The sequence below is a fragment of the Calypte anna genome, chromosome 4A, assembly GCF_003957555.1.
Source record: "Calypte anna isolate BGI_N300 chromosome 4A, bCalAnn1_v1.p, whole genome shotgun sequence".
NCBI lineage: Eukaryota > Metazoa > Chordata > Aves > Apodiformes > Trochilidae > Calypte > Calypte anna.
The window spans coordinates 12,784,020-12,807,223 of NC_044248.1; the positions used below are offsets into that span (position 1 = coordinate 12,784,020).

Consider the following 23,204-nt stretch of genomic DNA (forward strand, 5'->3'; position numbering starts at 1 on the left):
TAAACTTGTTTAGGTATCCCAGAATTATACCACTAGTTTTTTATAATGTATTCATTTAAAGATAGAAAAAAAACTCTGTACTGTAAAAGGAGCATGTGGTGTACGAAGAATAGCATCCTTAACTTGGCTTTTCACATTAAAATTCCACTTAAGATTTGAGTATCTGATACAAAACTACGGTTGAGAGGCAGCACTTAAACTCAAAAAATAATGTTTTAAATAAATCAACAATGAAAAGTAACATAAAATACATTTTCGTTTGGTCAAGATAGACAGACATAGAGAAAATACCAATTCCCACTGTTTGTGTGAGCTTTTCCTATCTGTGAAGAACAATGGCACACAGCCACAGATAACTACACAAATAGTTAAGCTTTGGAAGCAACATTTGTTGTATCACGTTCTAATCAACATTATGTAGTTTTTCCACCTTCATACATCAGCTGAATGAGCAGTCAAGTTCTGCATGACATGAAAGGTGACAAGGGACAATTAAGAACTTGCATAAAGCGTCACTAATGAACATAAAATGCAGTATTTAATACAAATATACTGCATGTTACTGTTTCCAGCTACCTGTATTTCAGCATTTGGTTTTTGTCCCTCTTTTAAAGAGCGTGTAGACAATTTCATATATGAGTATTTAGGAAGAATCCTAGAATTTTAATAGTGAAAAATGTATTAATGCATCAGGTGCATGGATGTCTATGCACAAAACGTACAAGAGTGATATCCAGCATCAAACATCCAATTATACAAATACACTTTAAAGTGCTTACAAAGAACCCAGTTAGGTTATATTTCAAAAATCATTCAGATTCTGCTATCATCTGTACAGTGTAAAGAGACTTTGGGAATAGCTTCAAAAGTTGTATCTCAATTTCATATTTCACACTGGCTAAGAAACAGCTGCTTAAAGAGTCGAAATTAAATTATTCCTTCTACTAAACTTATTTGCAAAAAGAAGATAATTAAAAATTGTGAATCTAATTTTCCCTTGCTTTATTAGAACAAACTGAAGTTCAGAAAAGCATTAAAAATATAATGGAAATTAAAAAGATAATAATCTTCTTTGATTTAATCAACTAAATTAAGACATTCTAATCAGCATGTTTGCCATGAAAGGGAAATCTCAAAAGAGAAATTCCCAGTATTTTCATGAGAGTTTAAGTTAGAATCTAAAAGACAGAATCTACACATCTCAGCAATCAAAATGAGAAGTTACTTGGATTGCCTCAGTTGTAAGGGCAAATATGCATGCACAGTTAAAAAAAGCCCTAACATATACCCTCTCTGCTAATATCTATTTCACATTCAGAACAGCACATGAATCCTAATGTACACAATCACAAGTTTGTTTGGTTTTTTTCTTTTTTTAATGATACCAAATGAAGAGTAGCAGGATACTTCCACGTCTGTACCAAACTATAATATTTTAAACTTCTGCACAGAGCTCTGAAAATGACAAAAACTCATTCTAAACTTAACAGCACTCCCACCATGCCAAATCTATCAAACACTTGGTACTTCAAAAGATCTTAGAAAATCCTGAAGGAGTAAAAAGAGTAATCCTCTAAACTGATGATATTCTGTATTTTTTCAAGGCCAGTATTTCATAAAGCCCACCCAAAATAATTGGGATGTGTCCTAATCAGAATGATTTTTATGATCTGAACTTTACAAAACACACAGAACTTTCTAGAATTTTGCAATGACAAGAAACAAGAAGCACTCAGTCCATTTCGGGATTGATCCATCTACAGGTTAGAAGTTTGTGTTTCAAAGAATATCTCTGAATAAAAGCACCTTTTCATAGAAATCAATACTTGCCACTCAAAAAATGACTCTCTACTGGTTAAGTTTCAAGTACCTAGATACACACACTTCAGAGTAAATCTACTTTCTCATATTCTTCTAATGAATAACATTTTAATTTTTATTGGGGAACATTTTTAAGTTAGGAGAAGAAAAAGGGTCTTGAGATAGAACTAAGATGTACTGAGAATGTCTTACACCAAGGCAATCTCTGCCCCTCTGAACAGCAGTTTAAAGAGTGCTCCTGAAAGAAGCACAAAAAACTGTAGAATAAATTGTCAAGAGCATATAACTAAAGGTCTGGAGGAAAGTAGAAAACTCACCACCAATTTGCTGAAACATATCAATACAAATAAACTAACTTTTTCCCTTGAAAAGGAAAGTTGATTTCTGACAAAAGAAAATGTGTATCTAAACCTTAGTACAATGTTTGACATTGCACAACATGAGAAATTAGTTGAAAATGGAGATAATGAGGATGAGTATAATAATTATAAAAATGAATGTACTAGGAACATGGGAAAAGCTGCACTGACAGGAAAAGCAATCATAAATTGCTAAGATGAAATGTGGCTAATAGAGTTATTCTTTTAGGCTCACTATTAAACATTATATCAAACTTCATTAAAGTTCCTGGAAGAAAAAGAAGAAAAGTGCTGATGACACAAAGGTCATCAGAAAAAAAGGACAGGAACACTGTATACTAGTCTGCAAAATTCTAACATAAATCATAGAGCCAAAGGAACTTCATGAAACTCAGTTATAAACATAATAGGATCACAACACTTTGCATTACTGCAAAGGAGGACATCCATTCACCCACTTCTCCATTTCTATGTGCTGAATCCACTGTTAAAAAACCCCCAATATTAAATTGTAGCAGTTGGATATCTCAGCCCTAGTACTCAGTAAGGAAGAATTATCTACATAAAAAGAATAAAAGACTGAAATGATTAAGGTCTCCCCTTCTTCCTTCAAGTCAGCATTTATTTCTGATGCATTTTGAGATGGAGACCCAGCGAAACCACAACTGCCTCCTCCTCCTCTAGACTCTGGGAATATCCCTTTCCCAAGTCCCCATTATGTGAGATCATCCTGTATCTTTTCTCACTCTGACACTATCTAATGGTGGAACTACAAGATTTATCTAAAACCCCCTATCTTTTTGTTCTGAAATAGCTTCTTACTTGTTTTAACAGTATGTGCAGATGCAATGGAAACAATGAACACAGATTCCTGCAACCACAAATTGTGAATGAATGGACAGACTTTCTGTTTCCAATGTAAAAATTCTTTGAAATGGCAATTCCATTTTCAAGAAAAGATTTTGTAATACACAGAACTACTCTGTGGATTTTGCAGAAATCAATACTGTAAGTCTCCAGTATGACAGAGATTTTTCCCCTCCAACCACTAGGCAAACTAATATAACTTATTAAACAAGGTTTTAATTACTTTAACACCAAAAAGTCAGTAAATATAAATATTCACTTCAAATCCAGTGTGTCCAGACTACGGTCAAACTGAATAGAATTGATGACGAAAATTACTATAATGAGTTGGGAGAACAAATAGATGTAGAAATTAGGAGAGAAGGAGGGCAAATGGCATATCTCCCCTTTGAAAGGCACTACATTTTCTAAATTGAACTTCAGACACCAGCCTAATGCTTACATGTTTCTCACAGCAGTGGTTCACACAGTCGTTATGAACCATTCCCTTTTCAGGTTATACTTCAACGCAGACTGCGTGAGGTGATAGGAGTTCATATACCAAGCTTTTAATGATGTAGGCCATTTCTCTCTATTCTCTATCTGCTATGACACATTTAGAGATAGTCAACCTCAGACATAAAAGTCATGAATAGCACACTTGTTAAGGCTGGTTCACATTTGTGGAATATGCTTTTACAGGAATAAAAGATGATGAGAGGAGGTATTACTTTCAGAGGAATAAGCATAATAGGATAACTTTTACTTCTTGAAATCAAAACAGAAGAGATACACAGATGGAGGGATTAATACCTCTGTGTACGGGCAACAGAGGAAAAAAAAGATTATGTATTTGAACTGTCATTAAGATGGGCATTAAACCAGGCATCATGTATCCCCACTGCATGTTTTATAGTGACAGCATACGGGGTTTCAAGTGCTTGAAAAACATTTTTTGACATCTTTGACTTCTAAACTCCTGCTTCCCTCAAAGCAAATACTACACACAGGAGATTTAAAGTCAGGTATTACTTAAAAATATAAAATAGGACTGGGAAATTTGTAAATCATAATTTTGTATTATATATTGGAGCTATATTTCCTTTCAAGTGTCAGATCTAAATTCCTCATCCTTTTTAAAGGATGTCTTCAAGTCATTCAGTTGCTTGAGTATGTAATTCAAATTAGTTTTGTAGTTTGGGGGGACTGGATTGCAAGATAAAAAATTTTATTATATAAAGCATTTATATAATTATATAAAATACGTAGATATGTTTTCTATATCTAATATGCATACGTATCATTGTATATACAAGATAATCGTATATATAGTCCACAGACAGAGAGTATAGTGAAGAATATATGTGGATGCACTGTGCAGAATTGCACTATAGTTAAAGGAGCAGCCTTAAGCTCCAGAGAAGTTCATAAACTTAAACAAATGCAGAGATTCTGTGTAACTTCTATGTTCAAATGAGAGAGCTTTATAGCTTGTAGAAACAAGAATATACATAATTTCTATGTTTTAAAATGAAGTCAGTACATCCCTCAATCAACCAGTAACTTCTATAAAGCTTTAGTAATTCAGATTTTCTTGGACACTGCCCCAATGAAACAGCTATAAAAGATCTGCCATTTTTATGTTCCTACATGAAAAATCCAAATTTAAAAAAGGTACTTACCACTGTAGAGTTTGATCATGTCTGCTGTTAGAAATCGCTTTATTATCAGACATGCAGTGCCAGGCTCTGGTAGTGAACTCCAGTGGAGAACCTGTTCTAGGACATTCTCAGTATAATGCAGAGGACGTTCTGAAAAACGTCAGAGAAAAAAAGAATAAAAAAATGTTGAAACAAAAAAACCCAAACCAGAAACAAAACTGGAGGTCCTTAGAAGTTATTCATGCCTACACACAGGACTGTATCATTCACTGCTTTCAAAGTAAGACATTTAGGTACTTCATTGACTTTCTGCAGTAACACCTTTGCTGGTAGGGTCTGCACAGGTAACAAGTATTTAATAAACAAGCAGTAGCCAAATGTTTAGCGACTCTTTTGCATTTCATTATCAGTATTTTTCTTATGTGAAGATGCTACTTTCAAACAAAATTACAAATGTTAGGAACAATCACAGGGCATACCTAAATATGTTCCAACAGAACTGAGATCTGCAGCTACACTGGGCCTCAGTGGCCGTGGTTCAATACAAAAATGAATCATCACAGCTACCAATTCTCTGCAATGAAAACCCAGTAATTTGGAGCAGCAACAGTGGAAAAAAACCCAAAATACTGGCATGGATTATATTGTCTGTTAGTGATCAAAGTAGACTGCCACACACTCTTGTTTTCATTAGAGAAGGATGTGGTCTTACTAGGTTTTGCTATTGCTTTGGTAAGGGAATTTCCAGATTTGCTCTTATATTCCAACAATGTACAGCAAGATTAAAATACCACTAGATGAAAGCATGACTTGAATGTATGTGTGCACTTCAGCACTTCAGTTGCTGAAACTTACATCTGCTGATGCATAGGTAACATCCATACAAGACTGAGAAAATGCATTGATAAAGTCCAGCAAGGACCCCACACAAACCCCAGTTTATATACCAGCTGAAGGTAGGGAAGATCTTGCAAACAGTCCCTAAATCTGCAGTACCAGATCCAACAGAAATCTGACTGTGAATACAAGAAGCCTAACAAAACTACCACTCTGTAAACAGCATCCCAAATCCTACTTTGTAATGCCATTTGTTGTAACTGGTCAATTTTTTTTAAATTTTGGCTTTTGAGAAACCTGAACTCTGATCTGATAAAGTTAAAACAACTTGTTGCCTTTGTACAAAAGAGAATAAGCCAAGGGAAAATCTTTACAAATCAAAGACAGGAAACACTGGCAAACCACATCTTCCTAAAACTCCAGCTCTCCCAGGGTATAAACCTACTGTTTTATTTATAGTTACATTCAAGACCATCTGTCATCATGGATTACATGGTACATAAATCTTTATGCTGAAATGCATTAGTGATTTTACTGGCAACACACCTCATTTACAAACTATCCATCAAGCACAAATTACCAAAAAAAATGTAGACCTTATTTTCTAAAAGCATATGGTATCGAACATTCTGCATTAAGTTAGATAAAATTATCAATTATTTTGACATTTTTGTATGCAAATAATTTAGTTGATTTTACATATTGCAAATTTAAAATTTTGAACAGTGAGCTGTCAACCCATACATTCAATTACCCTTTTACTTAGGTCATCAAATGGTGGTAAATATCCAAACCAAATCATTTTCACCTTAAACAACATTAAATATCAGGAGAAAATTACCTTTTAGAAAAATATAAGATTCTAACTTTCTTGACTTCTCAGGGTTCATTTTCAGGGCAGTATATATCAAAAAGTAAAGTAACTCACAAAACTTCCCAATTCAGTGTAACAAACTGAATATCACCATGCACTGGAAAGCTACAAAATCATGCATGAATATAAGCAGAAAATTTATTTTTGTAAGAAGGACACTGTCATCCTTAATGGGCATTTGAAACAAACCAGTAAACTTTGCTTCAAGACTCAGGTTGGTTTTTTGTTCTTTACTGTCACATTTGGACCAAAGACTGAACAGGATGAGTTTTCCTCTTTATTTTATCTGTGCTCTGGCCTTTCTATGACTGCCAGATTCAGTCATGGCCCCACAGGAGTGTTCCAGAGGAAATGCTTCTTACTACCTGTCTTATTTTTATTTTTCAACATTATTAATTCAGTTCACATGTTCTGATGCACACATTCCTCCAGGAAGGAGTTTATGAAGGAGACATTTCATCATCAGACTCTATTATGATGGAAGTCAGGTGCTGAATTAGGTCTTTCTTTAATTTGCTTTTTGTTTCTGTTGGTTTTAAAACACTGATATACCATTTCCCTTCTTTGTGTTGTAAACTCTTGTTTCAATGGGATACACTTAAATCCCCTACCAGTATTTATCTACATCCATTACCAGCTGACTACACATCTACGAATATGGAAGTGAACCCTATGTTATAATTGCACAGCAAGATGCAAAGAGGGATCAGTATTAATTATTTTAAGTCAAAAGGGGACTGATACTGCCAAAGTCAAGACTGAATATACTAGGAAAGTTAGTAAATCTGAATAGATTACTGTGAACATGGAAAAATAAGTACTACAAAACTATTCAAATAAACTTGGGACACTTGGGAATCTTAAGTTTTCTCCATTTCTAAATAGTTTTCAGAGAGGCAACTTACTATGAAATGCTAACAGGCACTGATTACATTATGAGTATTCACCAAAATACAAATTTTTACAATGTTTAATTTAAAAATATCTACTACTTTCTGTTATACTAAGTATATAAGAACAAAGTGCAAGCTCCAGCATGCATAAAGCACTCCTAATGTTAAATGCTCTTTATAGTTCATGGCTATTTGTCACAATTGTGACCACGTGATATTTACTCCTCTTGGCAGCAGAAACATATTTAAAACAAATGTTTAAAGATGCTAGATAGCATCACTTGCTATAACAATGAGATTACACAACCTTATGCCTTTTTTTTGATCTACAAAGATAAAATAACTAAATAATTTTAAAAATATCCTTTCCCCAAAATATTACTTGTATTTTTTCATTTTGTTTTCTGAAAGGCATTATCCTTATAAAATCAACTGCTGACATTCTAATGAACATAAGTTCCTTATTTGAGACTTGCTAAGGCCAACTTTTCTATAGCTGATGACTAACGAACACAGTAATGAGCAGAGTAATACAAAGAACATTTTTTAGCTCCCCCAAATTTACAAGCATTTTAAAGCAATCCACCCCACAATGTCTGGCAAAGTGTAGAAAGAAATCATGCAATGTCTTAGTAACCAAACGTAAAATAATATCATGAAGACTAAATTTTGTTATGCTTCTATAAACTTTTTAGTAAATCTAACTGAGCTTTTGATTAGGTTAAATATTGAAAATAGAAACACTAAAATTTCAACATGCATAAATTTGTCACTAACCTAGTTCTCCATTTTCAAGCACTTCAAAAGCAGCCCAAATATCTTCTTTGTTTGGTGTAATGTTTTTGATTGCTAAAACATCATTAGTTAATTCTTCTGCTTCCATCAATGGTGATACCTGTGATAGAAATTGAGTCAGTTTATAATATATTACAATTATCAATTTCTGATTTGTCTTTTAAAAATCTTCCTCCTCCCTAAAGTATTTTTCAGACTCCAGCATGTTTTCCTTATTTTGCTCCATGAAAAGGAAGTTGTAATTTCTAACTAACCGGTAACTTGGTAACCTGAAATTTCTTTACCCTTGAAAAAACAGGAAACAAAATTACTTGATATGTTTTCCTCGGTATGAGAAAGTATTACAGAAGTATAATTTTTTTAATAGTAGCAATGCATATTTCCACTTCTATTACTATTTTAAAAAGCATGTCAAGTGCATGACTACGTATACCGCTTATATGCCCATGCATAAGTGTTTGAGAGTCAAATGCAGGACGGAACAAAAAGGACACAGAAACGAAGAGGTATAACAGTCAAGAAAAGTGCATTGCACTTATTTTTCTACTTCCTTCTAAGAATATCTGTTCTTTTCCACTACAGAAATGGATTTTTTTTTTTGAGTATCCAAGCAGCAGAGAACTATACTACATGAAGAAGAGTATGTTTAAAATACTGTATCAGATACAAGTCTGAAAAATCCCAGTTATAATAAGTCACAAAAATTTGGTTTCTTAGCACTCAAAGAAAGCAGCCAGCCACTGGCAAAAATTATAACCATGAGGAAGGTCATTTAAATGTACTCTTGAATAAAACCAGCATTCACTGTGTATTTGTTAATATTCTTGTCAGTTGCAGCTGGAGAGTTGTGAGAATGTACACCACTGTTTACTGCAGAAAACTAAAGGAAGACATCTCCCCTTTGAAACTGTTTCAAAATTTATGCAACTCAGCAAAGTAAAAAATAAATATTTAGAAGAATAGTGATAAATATAAATTAATTATTTCATTATGCAATCATAGTAAAACGTGTTAAAATAGATTTGGTATACTTCATGAGAAAGTACTTAGTGAAAACACTGTATCACTTTTATACACTAACCCTGATTATAATACTACAGTCAGGCTCCTTTCTTTCCACATAAACGTCAATAAGCAAATCTCCAGCCTGGGAAACCTAAAACAAAACAAAAAATACTTAGATGGTCTCAAAAATATTTTAAAGCATCCATTTAAGTAAAATACAAACATTATCCAGTAGATGTTTTAGGACCTACTGAACAGTAACTTTTTATTTCCACCCATTTACCTGCAAAGCTAGTACAAATGTTGACTCTAATGGGAAAATCTGCACATTAATTTTTACTACTGTAATAAAAAATCCTAATGTAATGAGAGAAAACCCTATTCACAGATTCAGGGGCAAAATTCAAACCCTGACTAAATCCAACAGAATCGTATCAAACAAAATGAATACAATTTACAAATACACATTCAAAAACAGGAAAACTAGGGGAAACATGAGATAAGTGGAAATTTTAGATTTACACTTAAGACTGTAAAGTTTAAGACATAACTATACCTTGATATCTCAAAATGTCAGAAACATTAATCTGATTTAGAGGTCAGCCAAGCTCACTTCAGATCCAAAGCAACAGAATTTTAAACCATGAAAAAGGACAGGACAGTAGCCCCAAATTGAAAAATGAAAAATGAGGAAAAATTATAAATAAAAGAATATTTCAGTCATGTAGATCAATGTACACATCCATATAATATAATTTGATTACTATGAAGACAGTATTAATTATTATTAATCACAATGAAAACTTGGCATTACACTTTTAAAAAAAAAAGAATCAAAAAAAATAGTCTTGATAGCAACCTCTGTTAAATACAGTTCAGCTCTTCAAATTTGTTGGATAGATACCTAAAATTTATGTACAATGCTAACATGTAGAATAAATATGATAAAGCACATGTATTACATAAGTTTGATATGCTAACTACCAACAAACAATTTAAGAATATCAAATTCTTAAAACTAAATAAAAATTTTGTGGATAAGAAATTAATTTATTCTTCTATTTGCAAGTGCCTCATGCTTGTATGCTCTGATTTCCTTGCAGTATAGTCATTAAAAAAGTAATTCATCCTAGTGCCAAAAATATTTTCTAAAATGAAATACATTGTGATGCACATAGGAAAAAAAAAAAGGCTGAAAACTGGACCTTTTAACTAGTCTACCCATTTAGTATTAAGCCTATATGAATAATTAATAATGAAATTAATGTGAAGACTAACAATTTGTGTCTTACGTTTGAGAACAGGATTGATAGTGATGCTACTTCTCTAAGTACTACTATAGAGGAAGAGGTTAAGAAAAGTAAAACCAGTGCATCATATACAGAATAACATATGGAGAGAATTATAGAAACAGGTGAGCTTTGGGATACGTTCTGATTAATTTACAGAAGCTAAAACTTCATTTCTATAGAAAAATAAATGGTAACACTCAATTTTAAAGAACATTAACATTCTTAAAAACGATGACTTTAAAGTTAGGTTAGCCTCTGAGAATGGAAAACTAATGGAAACGTTTGTGAGGAAACGCATTACAAAGCTACTTTGAAGAAAGCTGTTTAATTATAGTAGCACAGACTAAAAAAGCTCATTTACTTGTAAAATTTGCTTTTCAGATGATATTACAGAAAAAGGTTGGAAATAAGAATGAAGCTGACATTTGATTTCCACTGGGCTGCCCTATCAACTGTATGGAGAGAAAATATGTAAATGACAGCAGCTAATAGGAAAAGCAGGCATAAGTATATGGTGAACAGGAAATGAAGAGCAGCTCATGAAGTGCCACCTGGAACAGAACTTCGGTGACATTTCAGACATCAGGACCTCCAGGCCTTCAGCAGGATTTTGTTTCAGCTGCTCTCTGAACACTGCATCAAATGTCCCAAGAACCACCTCTTCACCTCATCAGTCCTGAGCCTGATGTCCAATGCCCATGCTACATGGTCTGCATACATAAGTCTTGCATATGCATGGTCTTGCAAACCTCTTACACCCTGAATGTTGGTAGCAACTGACAGAAGTTCAGAAGCTGAAAAAGAATGCATTTCAGCATATTTCCCCCCCCTGTTTTCTTTCAGTGAAATAATGAAAGGTATCAGTTTAAAGCTACACCATTTTAACTAACCACTGTTTCTATTCTGAAAATATTTATCCTCTTTCAGGTCTACACTGACAAATACAGCTCATCCCAACTAGCTATGGTCTACCTATTCTTTATATAGTGTTAAGGAAAGCATCAAATGTTAAACTGGACTTAAAATCAGTTTAAAAAGTTTATATTTTACCAGGTTGGGACATATAAAGTGCTGGCATCCATATAATCGTCTTCTGACATTGTAAGTCATGTGCATTTTATATTCCTGACAGAAGTTACATAGCATAACAAAAAGGGAGGTCAATCTTTTGAAAAAGGACTCTGTGTTAGTCCAGGTCTGGCTCTCCTGTATTCCCCTAGAAAAACCTATTGACCATGCATAGTTAAGGAAAAGTTGAATTCTTTTAGAGAAGTTTTATATAAAATCTCAAATCATCCTTGTAACCATTTAGAAAAAGTTACTTTTATCAGTAGGCTTCAGGTAGGAAATGCTTTGAAATAATAGCAAGAGCACCATCTTTGAGCAGAATTACTCCCTTCTGCATTGAAGTGGTCCCATGCAATAGCCATCCAAACATTTCATGTGTTAGGTGCACATGGAGTTTCAGAAAAATGTATTTTTAAATTGAAATACTAGTTACATTAATCATGTCTGCCACAGGAAAATTGGCAACTGGCATAAAATGTTCCACAGCTTAATTCAGAGGGGAAAAATGTTCATAGTCACAATCAAATTGCCATAAATGACAGTCAGGCTCTTGAGTACTTCATTCCTAACTTGTTATATTCAAGGGGTAATAGGCTGACATAACAGAGAGAATGCTATTCTAAAAAGCAGTTCATATTTCAATTTATCAACCACTAAAATGTAGAAGTTTTGTTCCAACATCCCTTGCTTGTTTAGAAAGCTAAAAAGAAAAATGTTGTCATCTCTGGTACAAGTGCTTCCAAGCAGTTAAGGTCTCCTGAGTTCTGAGTTCATACTTGCTAGCTTAACATCTGGTGGCTCTTTTTGCCAGGAAAAACCAAATAGAGATAACAACGATTTGACAAGATTCAAAAACATTTAAAAAATCAAATTCAGCATTTTGTGACATTTTCAGATACAATACTGATAGAGATTAATTAATAAAATCCACCAGCTCAGTTACTATTGTCCTTATAACAGGTTGTGAAAACATGTACTGAATAGTAAGAATTTGTGCTTTCCAAGTAGGAATCTGGAATCACTTTAGATAAACAATTTTCAAATGTCTCAGTGACCAAGTTCATTTCAAGAATTTTGCATTGCTTATTATCTTTACAGGGAGATCAGGCACAGCTTTACATTGAGATCATGGACTCATTTGGGAAAAAGGGAAGTCAAACAGTCTGTATACTATTTTCCATTTTATGCCATTCAAGTCTACATTAAAGAAAAAAAGCTATAAACCAATGTCCACAATTTATAATGTACATCCATTCTGCCTACCCAATACCAATAATATAGCATAAAATATCTGATGAAGTCTTAAAAGTAACATAATTCTAGAAAAGAGTGAAAGAATTGGTACTTTACTACAATAACTTTTCATTAATAATAGATCTTCCTGTCTCCTTTCCATGCTGAAATTTTCTAGCATATGGATGTTTGATATATTTTTCCTTTGTTTATATAACTTCATATGGAAAACTAAGGTGCTCAGTCACATCAGGTCTTGAAAAATGCAAAAAAGAGACCAAAAATTCTGTGTCTAATTTCACAGTCACTTATAACAATCACTTATCTACCTGGGTACCCAACAAATGAGCCTGTTCTATTAAAACATTATTGGTATCTAAGTTACTTATTTCAGACTGGTGCCATCTTGATAAAGCACCAAGAATATCTCATGATTAAACTCCAACAGGATACACTCTGAACTTAATGACTTCAATTCACATTTCCAAAGCAGCAATGTAACAGAGAAGCTCTAAGTCATTCCAGGTAACTGCAAAATTCTGGAAGGATTGTGAAGAGGTGGAATCAGATACAAAGGGAATAACACACCACACTGCATCTAATAAAGCTGTACCACACTGTAACCACAGATAGTCAAGAAAAGGAAAAGTGCAGTCAGGTCAGCCTTTACCTTGCTCAAGGAGCTTTTTAGCCTTCTCATTCCTCATACGATATTAAAAAGGAAGAAAATGTTCAATTTCTCTTTCAGAAAGTATAAGAAACAAAAAGAAATAGAAATAACCAGGACACACTCTGTAGCCTCCTGGGCTATGTTAGGCAAAGCACTGCCAGCAGGTTGAGAGGTGGCTCCTCTCTTCTATTTAGCAGTGAGGAGGCCACAGCAGGATTGTGTGCTAAGTGATGGGCTCCTGGGTACAAGAAAGAAACGGGATTACTGGAAAGAGTCCAGTGAAGAATCATGAAGATGATGAAAGGACTGTAGCATCTTTCATACAAGAAGAGAGTGAAAGAGACTGTTCAGTCTGCTGAAGAGGAATCTTGGGAATATTACCAACATGTAAAAATATCTGATGGGAAGGAAAACATTGTGTTCCATTGTGTATCCAGTGACAGGGTAAGAGGTAACGGGCACAAATTAAAACTACACAAAATTCCACCTGAACACAGGTAAATAATTATACGGTGAAGATGGGTAAACAGTAGAAGAGGTTGCTGAGAGAGGCTCCATCTTTTCAGATATTCAGAATCTGTCAGGACACAATCCCAGGCAATCTGCTCTAAGAGGCTATGCTTGAGCAGCTGTATAATTACATTAGATGATCTCAACAGGTTCCTTATAGCCTGCAATAAAGCTGTGTCAGAGCAAGTTCTGATTGAACATTAGGAAATAGTTCTTCACTGAGAGGGTCGCTCGTCACTAGAACAGGCTCTGCAGGGAAGTGGTTACTGCAGTACACTTTGTAGAGTTCACTAAGTGTCTGGATGCTGCTCTTAGTCATGCAGTTTAGTTTTAGGCAGTCCTGTGAGGAACAGGGAATTCGGACTGAATGATCTTTATGGGTCCCTTCCTTTTTGAGATACTATTATAATTCTGTGATAAGGCAGCATATTTTGTCTCCTCTTTAAAGTGATATTACCATTTTTGAAAATAATTTAAAGCTTAGCCATGTGTGTTGTGAGAATTGAGCCAGAGTCTATTAACACAGTAGGTGTAACCATCAGTTGAGATAGCTGATTATTAATGCTAAAGACTTCGCTGAGAGCAAAATAAGAACAGTTAAAATCCCATTTCAATCTTTCTGTAATTCTGCCTCCCAGCAGTCTGGGGAATTCCAGAGAAACCAGTCCAAGCAGGCCCAATTTTCCACGAAGGTTCTAATTTGATTATAAAGTTTAAAATTTGGAAGACTAGTTTTTCAGGTGCTAGAAGCTTTTTAATAAACACCTTTCTAATTTCAGAAAGCCTAGACTTCTATTTTAAAGAATTAAGAGCAAGTTGTTCTCTTTTTCTTCAACAGGCATCCTCCTAAATACAACACACCTCATAAAGGTGATTTTCCAATGGTATCTGGGGTGGAAAAGATACAAAACAAAACAACTTTCTCTATATTTCTCACAGCTTCAGTTTTAGATAAACTCACCTAGCCAGCAGTTGCAGGTATATTATTCAGTCCATCAACAGAATTTCAGTTTTCTTTCTACTTTTTTTCTCCCTGTCTAATCAAAATGTCTCTATTACCTCTTTCTCTACTCATGAAACTCCTTTCATATATCTCTAGTCCTCCCAGAAGGTATCACAAACACTTAACCATTAGAGTTTCCCAGAGTTTCTTGGAAAATATTAGCAGTGTAAAACAAGCTGTAAAAAGCTTTTTTGATTCTAAAACCACATTAAAAATATTTAAAAAAAAATCTGTGCGTTTTAATTGCCTTAGCCTTCAAAACTTCATTATCACATCTCAACAAGGTCCTTGTCATGCTCCCCAAAATTAGTAAATTCCATTAAAGATACTTCAGAAAGAAGTTCTGGGCTTTCTTTTTTTTTTTTTTTTTGCCATTACCAAGGCAGATGTTTCCATTCTGCAAGACAGACATTAGAAATGAACTTTAAATTGTTTCCCAGTGACTTGGCCAATCCTCACCAGGCACAAAAAGGTGCCTTCTGTATGTACATTCAGAATCAGTCATTATGTTCAAAAAGCTTCATACCATTCTGACCCAGACAATAAGAGAATATGAGATACAAATAAGACTCCAGATAGCAATTCACAGAACATGCAATCTCAACGTGTATTTGCAAGATGCTTTCTTCCTAATGATGCCTTATAAAGAGCCACAGAACTCTTGCTGGAAAGCAGCCAACAGAAAAAGCATTATAGAGACACATAGCATTATGCAAAGCACTATAGGGCCCCAAAGAAGCAAAAAGAGGGTCTGTCTGGCATACTGGACCCTCCATTTCCTTCAAAAGGAAGTCACCTACAACCATAACCCATTTTTTCCTTCCTGGAGGTGGCTGTGCTACAAGGCCTTGATGATGAACCATCAAACCCATAATCCAGGGACTGGCCTTCTGCATCCAGCCTCTCATACCTGTTGTATAGAGACACCTGGGAAGAGGGATGGGCAAGGAGAGGGTTGACCTTCAACTTTCACTCCGTTTAAGCTAAATCGACGTATAAAAACCCTAAAAACAATGAAATAGTCTTATTTAAAATTGTTTTCATACCAGTTAATAGTTGCCACTTACCTGAGTGTCTTTCCACCTGGTAATAAAGCTGTTCTCTATATCCATTTGTTTGACCTGGTCTTCATTTATCTGTTCAAAATGGAGTATTTTTGATTGATTAATAAATATAAGGGACCTAGTACAAAAATTACAACAAAAACTAGTAAACACTAATTTAATAACAAACTACGATAAATAAAAATATTAGAGGAACGTTTACATCTAACAACAGTAAATAACAATATAACAATAATACATTGTTATAATAAGCAACACTTAATCTTGTTGGTAGAGAAGCAGCTATGCAAAATATCCTATCAGTCAGAAAAATGACTTAATTGGTGGGATTTGTTACTATAAACTTTACCAAATACATAATAGAAGAGAAAACTCCACGGAAAACTCCCAAAGAGCGTTATAGTGCCAGAGTAAACTGCTGCTAGTAGTATTTTTCCTATCCAATTGGATTTAATGTTCTTTCTAAGCACCAAACGTTCTCATTTTTCTTGTAACCACAGCACAGAGACTAAGAAAACAATTATCCTATGACACTTTATAAAAAGATACCTACATCAAAAAGTTGCACATAATTTTTAATTAGATCTTCAATTACATTGACTTCTTCACTAGTGTGTCCTTTTGTTTGAAATAAGCATGAGGAAAATACCATGGCTAGGTTGTGAGGGTTCATATGATTTATTTCAGAACACTTCTGCACCCTGTTGAAGGAAAGATAAACATATTTAGAAGGTTTCTTTGTCCTTTTGAATGTCTGAGGCTTCTCTACCAAATATGGAGTTAATTTCTAATATAACAAATACATCGAATATAATAAAAAAACTATTACTATTTATATTTTAAAATTTATTTATATTCTTTATCTTGCATTTCAGCTCAGGAATGAAAATTTCATGTCAAGTGATATAATAATTCTTTAGAATAGAATAAAAATAAAATAGAAAAGTTCAGTTGGAAGGGACCTACAGTGATCCTCTACTCCAACTGCCTGGCCACTTAAGGGTGGACCAATACTTAAAGGATGCTGTTAAGGGCACTGTCCAAATCCCTTTTAGACACTGATAGTCTTGAAGCATCTACCAACTCTCTAGGAAACCTGTCTCACTGTTTGACCAACCTCTTGGTAAAGAAATTCTTCCTAATATGAAGTCATGGATGAAGTTTGAACCATCCCAACATGCCCTATCACTGGATACCAGGAGGAAGGGATAGGCACATCCTTCTCCATTTCCCATCCTCAGGAAGCTGCCTGTCTATGGACACATTTAAGAAATCTCACATCCTCATTACATTGTGGGGCCCAGAACTGCACACAGTATTCCAGGTGAGGCCACACTGATGTTAAATACAGCTTCACTGTATTATGTTATGTACTTATATCCTGCAAACTTATGATCCGAGATAAAACAAAATGTGGAAAGAAACAAGATCCTTCTTAGTTTATTTACTTAGTTTTCTACCAGTTCTGTTGTTTATATAATGTGTCCTCTTTGGGAAGCAAACACTTAGAACTGTTGCAGAATTCTGGCTGTCAGACACACTAATTCAAATACTTTCAGAGCAGATATAACAGCATATTAATATATCTAAATTGGATATTCCAAGAAACACTGTCAAACTCCATACTTATTATAATCTTTATCCCAATAATGGCTCTGTATATCATATAACTAGTTTTTAAGAGACATTTGTTATGTCCCTGGCTATGTACTGTAATTTCTGAACACTGCAATGAAAAGGTTCTACATATTCTTTACCCACCACAGTTTACCAGGAATATAACTTAACTTTTTCAATAGATAATCTAATCTAATGTAGACTGTTACTGTTTAACCATGACACTGCACAACCATCTAAATCACACATCTTTTATACATCCATTGCTGCTTATGTCATCTAGATATGGTCTTTGGAACTTAACATGTTTGTATTTTTGATATTTTCTACCACTACTTCAGCTACAAAGTGAAGCACTGATAAAAAACAAAGTGCAGCTAATTCTCAAGGTTATGACATGCAATATAGAGTATAGAGAAGAACAGCTTCCCTGAAAAATGCTGTAATTTCAAGAACTATTTGCAATAGTCCTCTGGAAGACTAGCAGACTGGGGTAAACTATAAAGAAGCTATATAAAAAATTACCCTGCTTGGTTAGCATTCTCTCCCTGTAAGACTGTTTTATCCCATCAACATTTGCAGATACCTACTGCTAAAAGAAAACTAAAGAAAATTATAAATTAATAATTATAAATTAAAGGGAATCAAATAGAATTAATTGTCACAACTAGGTTAGCTTTTGATACTGTTTTGATGATGTTAATGAAGCAAGCCACATTTCATTTACAGGAGGGTTATACTCAGAGCACTTTACAAGAATTTCTCTGCTACATAACATCATTTGCACTGACCTGTAAAGATGTTCAATTAAAGCAGCCAAAGTTGCCCTATTGACTGGTGGAAGAGTCCGAATAAAAGCTCCATACTTCCTCACACGTTCCTTTTCGTTCTGTATATCTGCAAGAAAAAAAAGTCATTGAATATCAATAACAGTGCACACTAAAAACTGACAACAGTTCACATTAAATATATTAACATTATCTATTAATTTAAAATTACAATTAACCCAATCAGCTTCTTCTTCATAAAGGCAATACTGACAAACTACTATTAACAAAATCCACTACTGTACACCAGATCAAGGAAACAGAAATGTCAATAACGAGAGGACAGTTCTATATTCAAACACCAGTTACTAAAGTTTAAGGCTAAATCCCAGCACAACTGCTTTTCCACTCAAATGATATTTAAGTTTTAGTTTGTGCATATGCACGTGCAAGTGCATCTGTGTAAGCACAAGGGCAAGTCTACGTCTAAGTGCTCCCAGAGATGAGAAAAGAGAAGACCTTTGTATTTATTTTTATTGGAAAAGTTTCTTAAGGCCTGAAGTACTTTAAAGATTCCAACATTGAAGACTGATACGAGGAGAGCAAAGGGGTGGTAAGTTGTACAAAGTTACATAGTTGAATAGTGGCAGAGCAGATGACAGGAATTCCAGTCATGGGTATATGAGTCATAGCCACACCTCTCTACCTTCTGCTTCCCTGTGCTGCACAGATACTACAGAGCATAATCCTGATGGAGAAATGAGCAAAATTAATGTAAATTTTATTTATTGGTTGATTTATTTATTTATCTAGCTTTTTCGTTCCTTGCTCCTCAAGTTTCTGAAAAGAAAATTCACAAAACTCTCATCTCTTCCAGCTGATTGCTAGCACTCTCCACTACTACACTATATTTTGTCTATTCCATACTTAGGAGAAAAAATAAACAAAAAACAACAACAAAAAAAAGCTTAAAGGTGGTCTTTATCTTCCCAAGTGTTTTAACGCTCCCACAATTACTTCCAGTGTCAATTAACTCTAATAGTATTAGACAGGATTCTCTAGTGGAAAGCTGAAGCAGAATTTTAAGCCTCGTACAAATCAGGAAGATAAATCACAGTAATACCATTATGCATTTTCATAAAAGACCTAACTTAAATCTAAGTGCTATAGATACAACAGTTACTGATTTTCTGATAAGAGGAAAACAATCTTGTGGTAAGTTCTTAGTATTTTTCCTTTTGTTAGCTTACATTGAGACTAAAGGCAAAAAATGTTTAGTATTTATACTTGGATTTCCCAAACTCTTCTAGCAGTTCATACTAAAGCAACCTCCATATGTTTTAACTTAAGCAAAATCACAGAGGAATATGATTTTAGTTACCTTTTTAGTATTTTAGACAAAATTCACCACACAGTAAAGAGGCCTATATGATTTCAATACACTAATCCAGAGATTAATGTTCTATCCTAGCTTTTCCTATGCAACTCATTGTTACACATTGTCACACTGTCTACAAATTTATAGCAGTTTAGGAGGGAAAGAGTTTTTTCCTTGCAATCTTTAAATACTGCAATACAATAACAAATGTAATTTTGTAAAAAAAAAGTATACAAATCATCTCAATTTATGTGAGTGACTGATTAATGTACTAGAAATCTCATGGTTCTGTTTTCAATCATACAGACACACATCATGTTTTAAGTATATCACAAGTTACAGTTTGGGTTGAAGTTAAATTTTCTTTCAAATTCACAATTCTAAGGAAACAAAGAACAAGTAGCAATTCTTAGCAACTTACCTTGTTTATTCACATTACTTTGTGTGAATGTTCACAAAAGTTATTTTAATTATTTAAGCAGCAAGACTGTGATTTGACTATTATGCAGATGATAGTGTAAACATTTTGCCAGTTTTGAACTGACCTTCTACATATGGTCAAAAGACAGAGTACCACACATCTCAGACTGACATTCGTTTGTTTACTTAATTCTACATTAATGTTCCATAAAATATTAACTATCACTTCTCACCTTGGCTGATCCAACTATGACACACTGCAATGTTGGTCAAAACACTGGTATTTGTTATTATTCTGGTTCATTTAAAGGCAATAAAATCACCTCTCATAAAGGTAAGTCTATTGCAGCAAGCTTTAAACATTTTCTTCCTCGCTACAATTGTTTTGCCAATTCTCAAATAACATAGGTCAAGATAGGGCAAGTAAATAAAACCCCCTCAAATTTGCATATACAATCTTTTTCATAGAGAATATTACTAAATACATTACCTAATGCAGAGATCCAGAAGGGATAAAGCTCCTTAGTGAGCAGTGCATCGTCTATTTGAGAAAGAAAGCTTTTCAATACGTCTGTCACATCTTCAAGTTGATGTTTTCCTGCTCTTAGTTTAACACTCCTTGCATCTTTTTTGAAGCTTTCCAACAGTTCAGCCACATTGGCAGAATCACCATTCTTAAGGTAGATCTGCTTGCTTCCTAAACCTAAGTTACAGAAATACAGGATGGAAAAATAAATAAATAAATGTAAAACTGAATACTCCTAAAAACTCCAGACATCATTATATGAAAAGCATATCTGGCTGTCAAAGACTTCATATTTCCTAATAAGATTTCTCTGGCCTTTTGCCCATGCTCACTTTGTTAGCAAAACACTGCCAAATCTGCTTACACTCAACCAAAGCTCTGCAAAAAATACATGGTGTATTACACAAGCCCAGGTTCACAGTTTCAGGAATACTTCACAGAAAATTCAAAACCCCAGTTCTCTTCATTGCTTCCTTAAACAATATTATAGAAATGCACAGTGAAGAAAACATGCTTTGATTACTGGTATTGTATTACACCTAAAACACAGCTTCTTTCAAGAGCAAAACTCACACTATTTCATTACTGGTCAAGTTATCTTAGGACTCAGTGTACTATTGTTGTATTCACCCTACCTAAAGCATTGCACTTCTTAAAAGCCTCAATATTAGTAACAAGTATTTCTTTTTTTCTGATTCTTCTCAGGTTCATAAAGACATCAGGCAGCCCCTATTCTTCTGTTTTATAACTAAAACTACCAAAGACAACTTAAAAGAAAATTCCTAGTCTAAAACACAGCCAAGACTACCTTCAATTTTTTTCACTTTGTGTAAGTCTGGCATAGACACCCAGTCCCCTTGTTTCTCTTTGTACAGGTGTTTCCCACCTTCAATAGAAAGAGAATTGTATTTATACAAGATCCTGCTTTTCTTATGCACCCATCCCATTAAGTACTCTGTCAAAAAAACCTTTCAAATCATGCCTTACATTCTTGCTATTCACATTTCCTCAAGCATTACCCTTTGATACTGTCTTGGTGTTGCTACTGTCAGGAATAGCTGTGGGACCTGAAAGTGTCTGCCCTTTGTGGAACACAAGGAAAGAGAACCTCTACCACGTTGACAGAAGAACATTTATGCATAAAAGTAATCCATACAAATAATTCCTTCAGCCTTCAAATGGGTATCTTAACCCAGGAATGCTGAAAAACTCATTTTTTTCAATAAAGTTCTACCCTATTTAGAACACATTGGGAAACTGAATTTTAATTTAGAACACACATGAGCAATTGTTCTTAGTGGAGAATGGTACTACCTTGCTTTAGCAACATTTCCATGTATGAAACAGTGTAAACTAGATTTAGAAAAATTCCTATTGCCAATGATTAAAAAATAATGTAGCAAACCCAACTGTTTCCCTTGGTTTTAGGCAATAGTTGCAACCCAGATACAACTACTTACCAGAAAGCAGTGCACCCATATTCAAAAGTTATTTAAACTTCAGTCACTGAAATATAAACTAAGCTCTCTCATACTGACAGAGGTTACAGGCATATTTGTCCTGAAGACAGATTTGTACAGGGTTGATATGTATTTAGCATTTCACAAGAAAACAGATGAATTTCCAGCTTTAAGGAAGACAGAGACACAATCTGCATAAGATCAAATGCTATGGAAAGTTATGCTAGCAAAATTTATTTAAACAAACAGTAGCTGACTATACATCCTTCAGCTATCATGCTGAAAGAACAGCAGCCTCAAGATTGAACTCTGCTTCACAGTTAATACCACTTTCCCAAAAGATGTGCTTACCAGTCCTGGCCATAGTATTGCCTGGTTCACACAGGTTATTTTCTGGGCTGAGGTGTTCTGCACTGAGGCACCAGACACCAAGCCTGAGCTACATCAATCATGGTAGCATCAAATTTTAAAACGGGAAAATGTCTGTAACAGGCATCTACAAAGTATAATTTCCCCAGACTGCTCATTCTCAGCTGAGGCTAAAGAGGGGTATGGTTTGACTTTAGGTAGTATATAAACTCATCCAATAAGATCTGATCATGTGGGGGCATAGGTATTATACGAATGATCTTAGGTTGAATAAAACCCACTTATACTTACCATACTGTGTGACAAACGCTATACAGCTGTTCACTATAATAGGAACATCATTTTTGCTGAGCTGCTGATCTTGTAAGGCATTACCATCTGTACCTGCTGCTTTTTCAATTGCAGTATGCCAGACCATGAAATCCAGCTTTGTATGGCCATGGATGTATAGTGTTCTGAAAAGTATAAAAATATTCTGAATGCAGAGAAAAATAGAAAACTCATTTCATTGTACTTCAGCAACAAATTATTCTTTAACAATAAAAATTACTAGGATAAAGACATCAAGGCACGTTCCACCACAAAAAGCCATGGTGCTGGCCTATTGTCACAGAACCTTTTATTTTATATTTTTGTCCCCAACTACACTTATACCAGTAGTGACAAGAAATGAAAGAAGACCCACAAACACTGTTAGAGGTACTGGTGTCTTCCAATTTCACTTTTATAAGTATCT

At 34.4% G+C, this 23,204-nt stretch overlaps 1 protein-coding gene across 1 annotated transcript in view; it reads right to left on the bottom strand.

Moving 5' to 3' along the window:
• ARAP2 (ArfGAP with RhoGAP domain, ankyrin repeat and PH domain 2) overlaps window positions 1–23,204 on the bottom strand; it is a 117,686-nt gene that overhangs the window by 19,934 nt on the left and 74,548 nt on the right. Inside the window, exons 19-26 of the mRNA XM_030449915.1 lie at window positions 22,760–22,923; window positions 20,604–20,816; window positions 18,340–18,445; window positions 16,485–16,632; window positions 15,935–16,003; window positions 9,168–9,242; window positions 8,069–8,186; window positions 4,709–4,837 (exon numbers count right to left, since the gene is read on the bottom strand). Coding sequence (XP_030305775.1) covers window positions 4,709–4,837; window positions 8,069–8,186; window positions 9,168–9,242; window positions 15,935–16,003; window positions 16,485–16,632; window positions 18,340–18,445; window positions 20,604–20,816; window positions 22,760–22,923 — 1,022 coding nt within the window. The remainder of the gene's footprint in view (window positions 1–4,708; window positions 4,838–8,068; window positions 8,187–9,167; window positions 9,243–15,934; window positions 16,004–16,484; window positions 16,633–18,339; window positions 18,446–20,603; window positions 20,817–22,759; window positions 22,924–23,204) is intronic.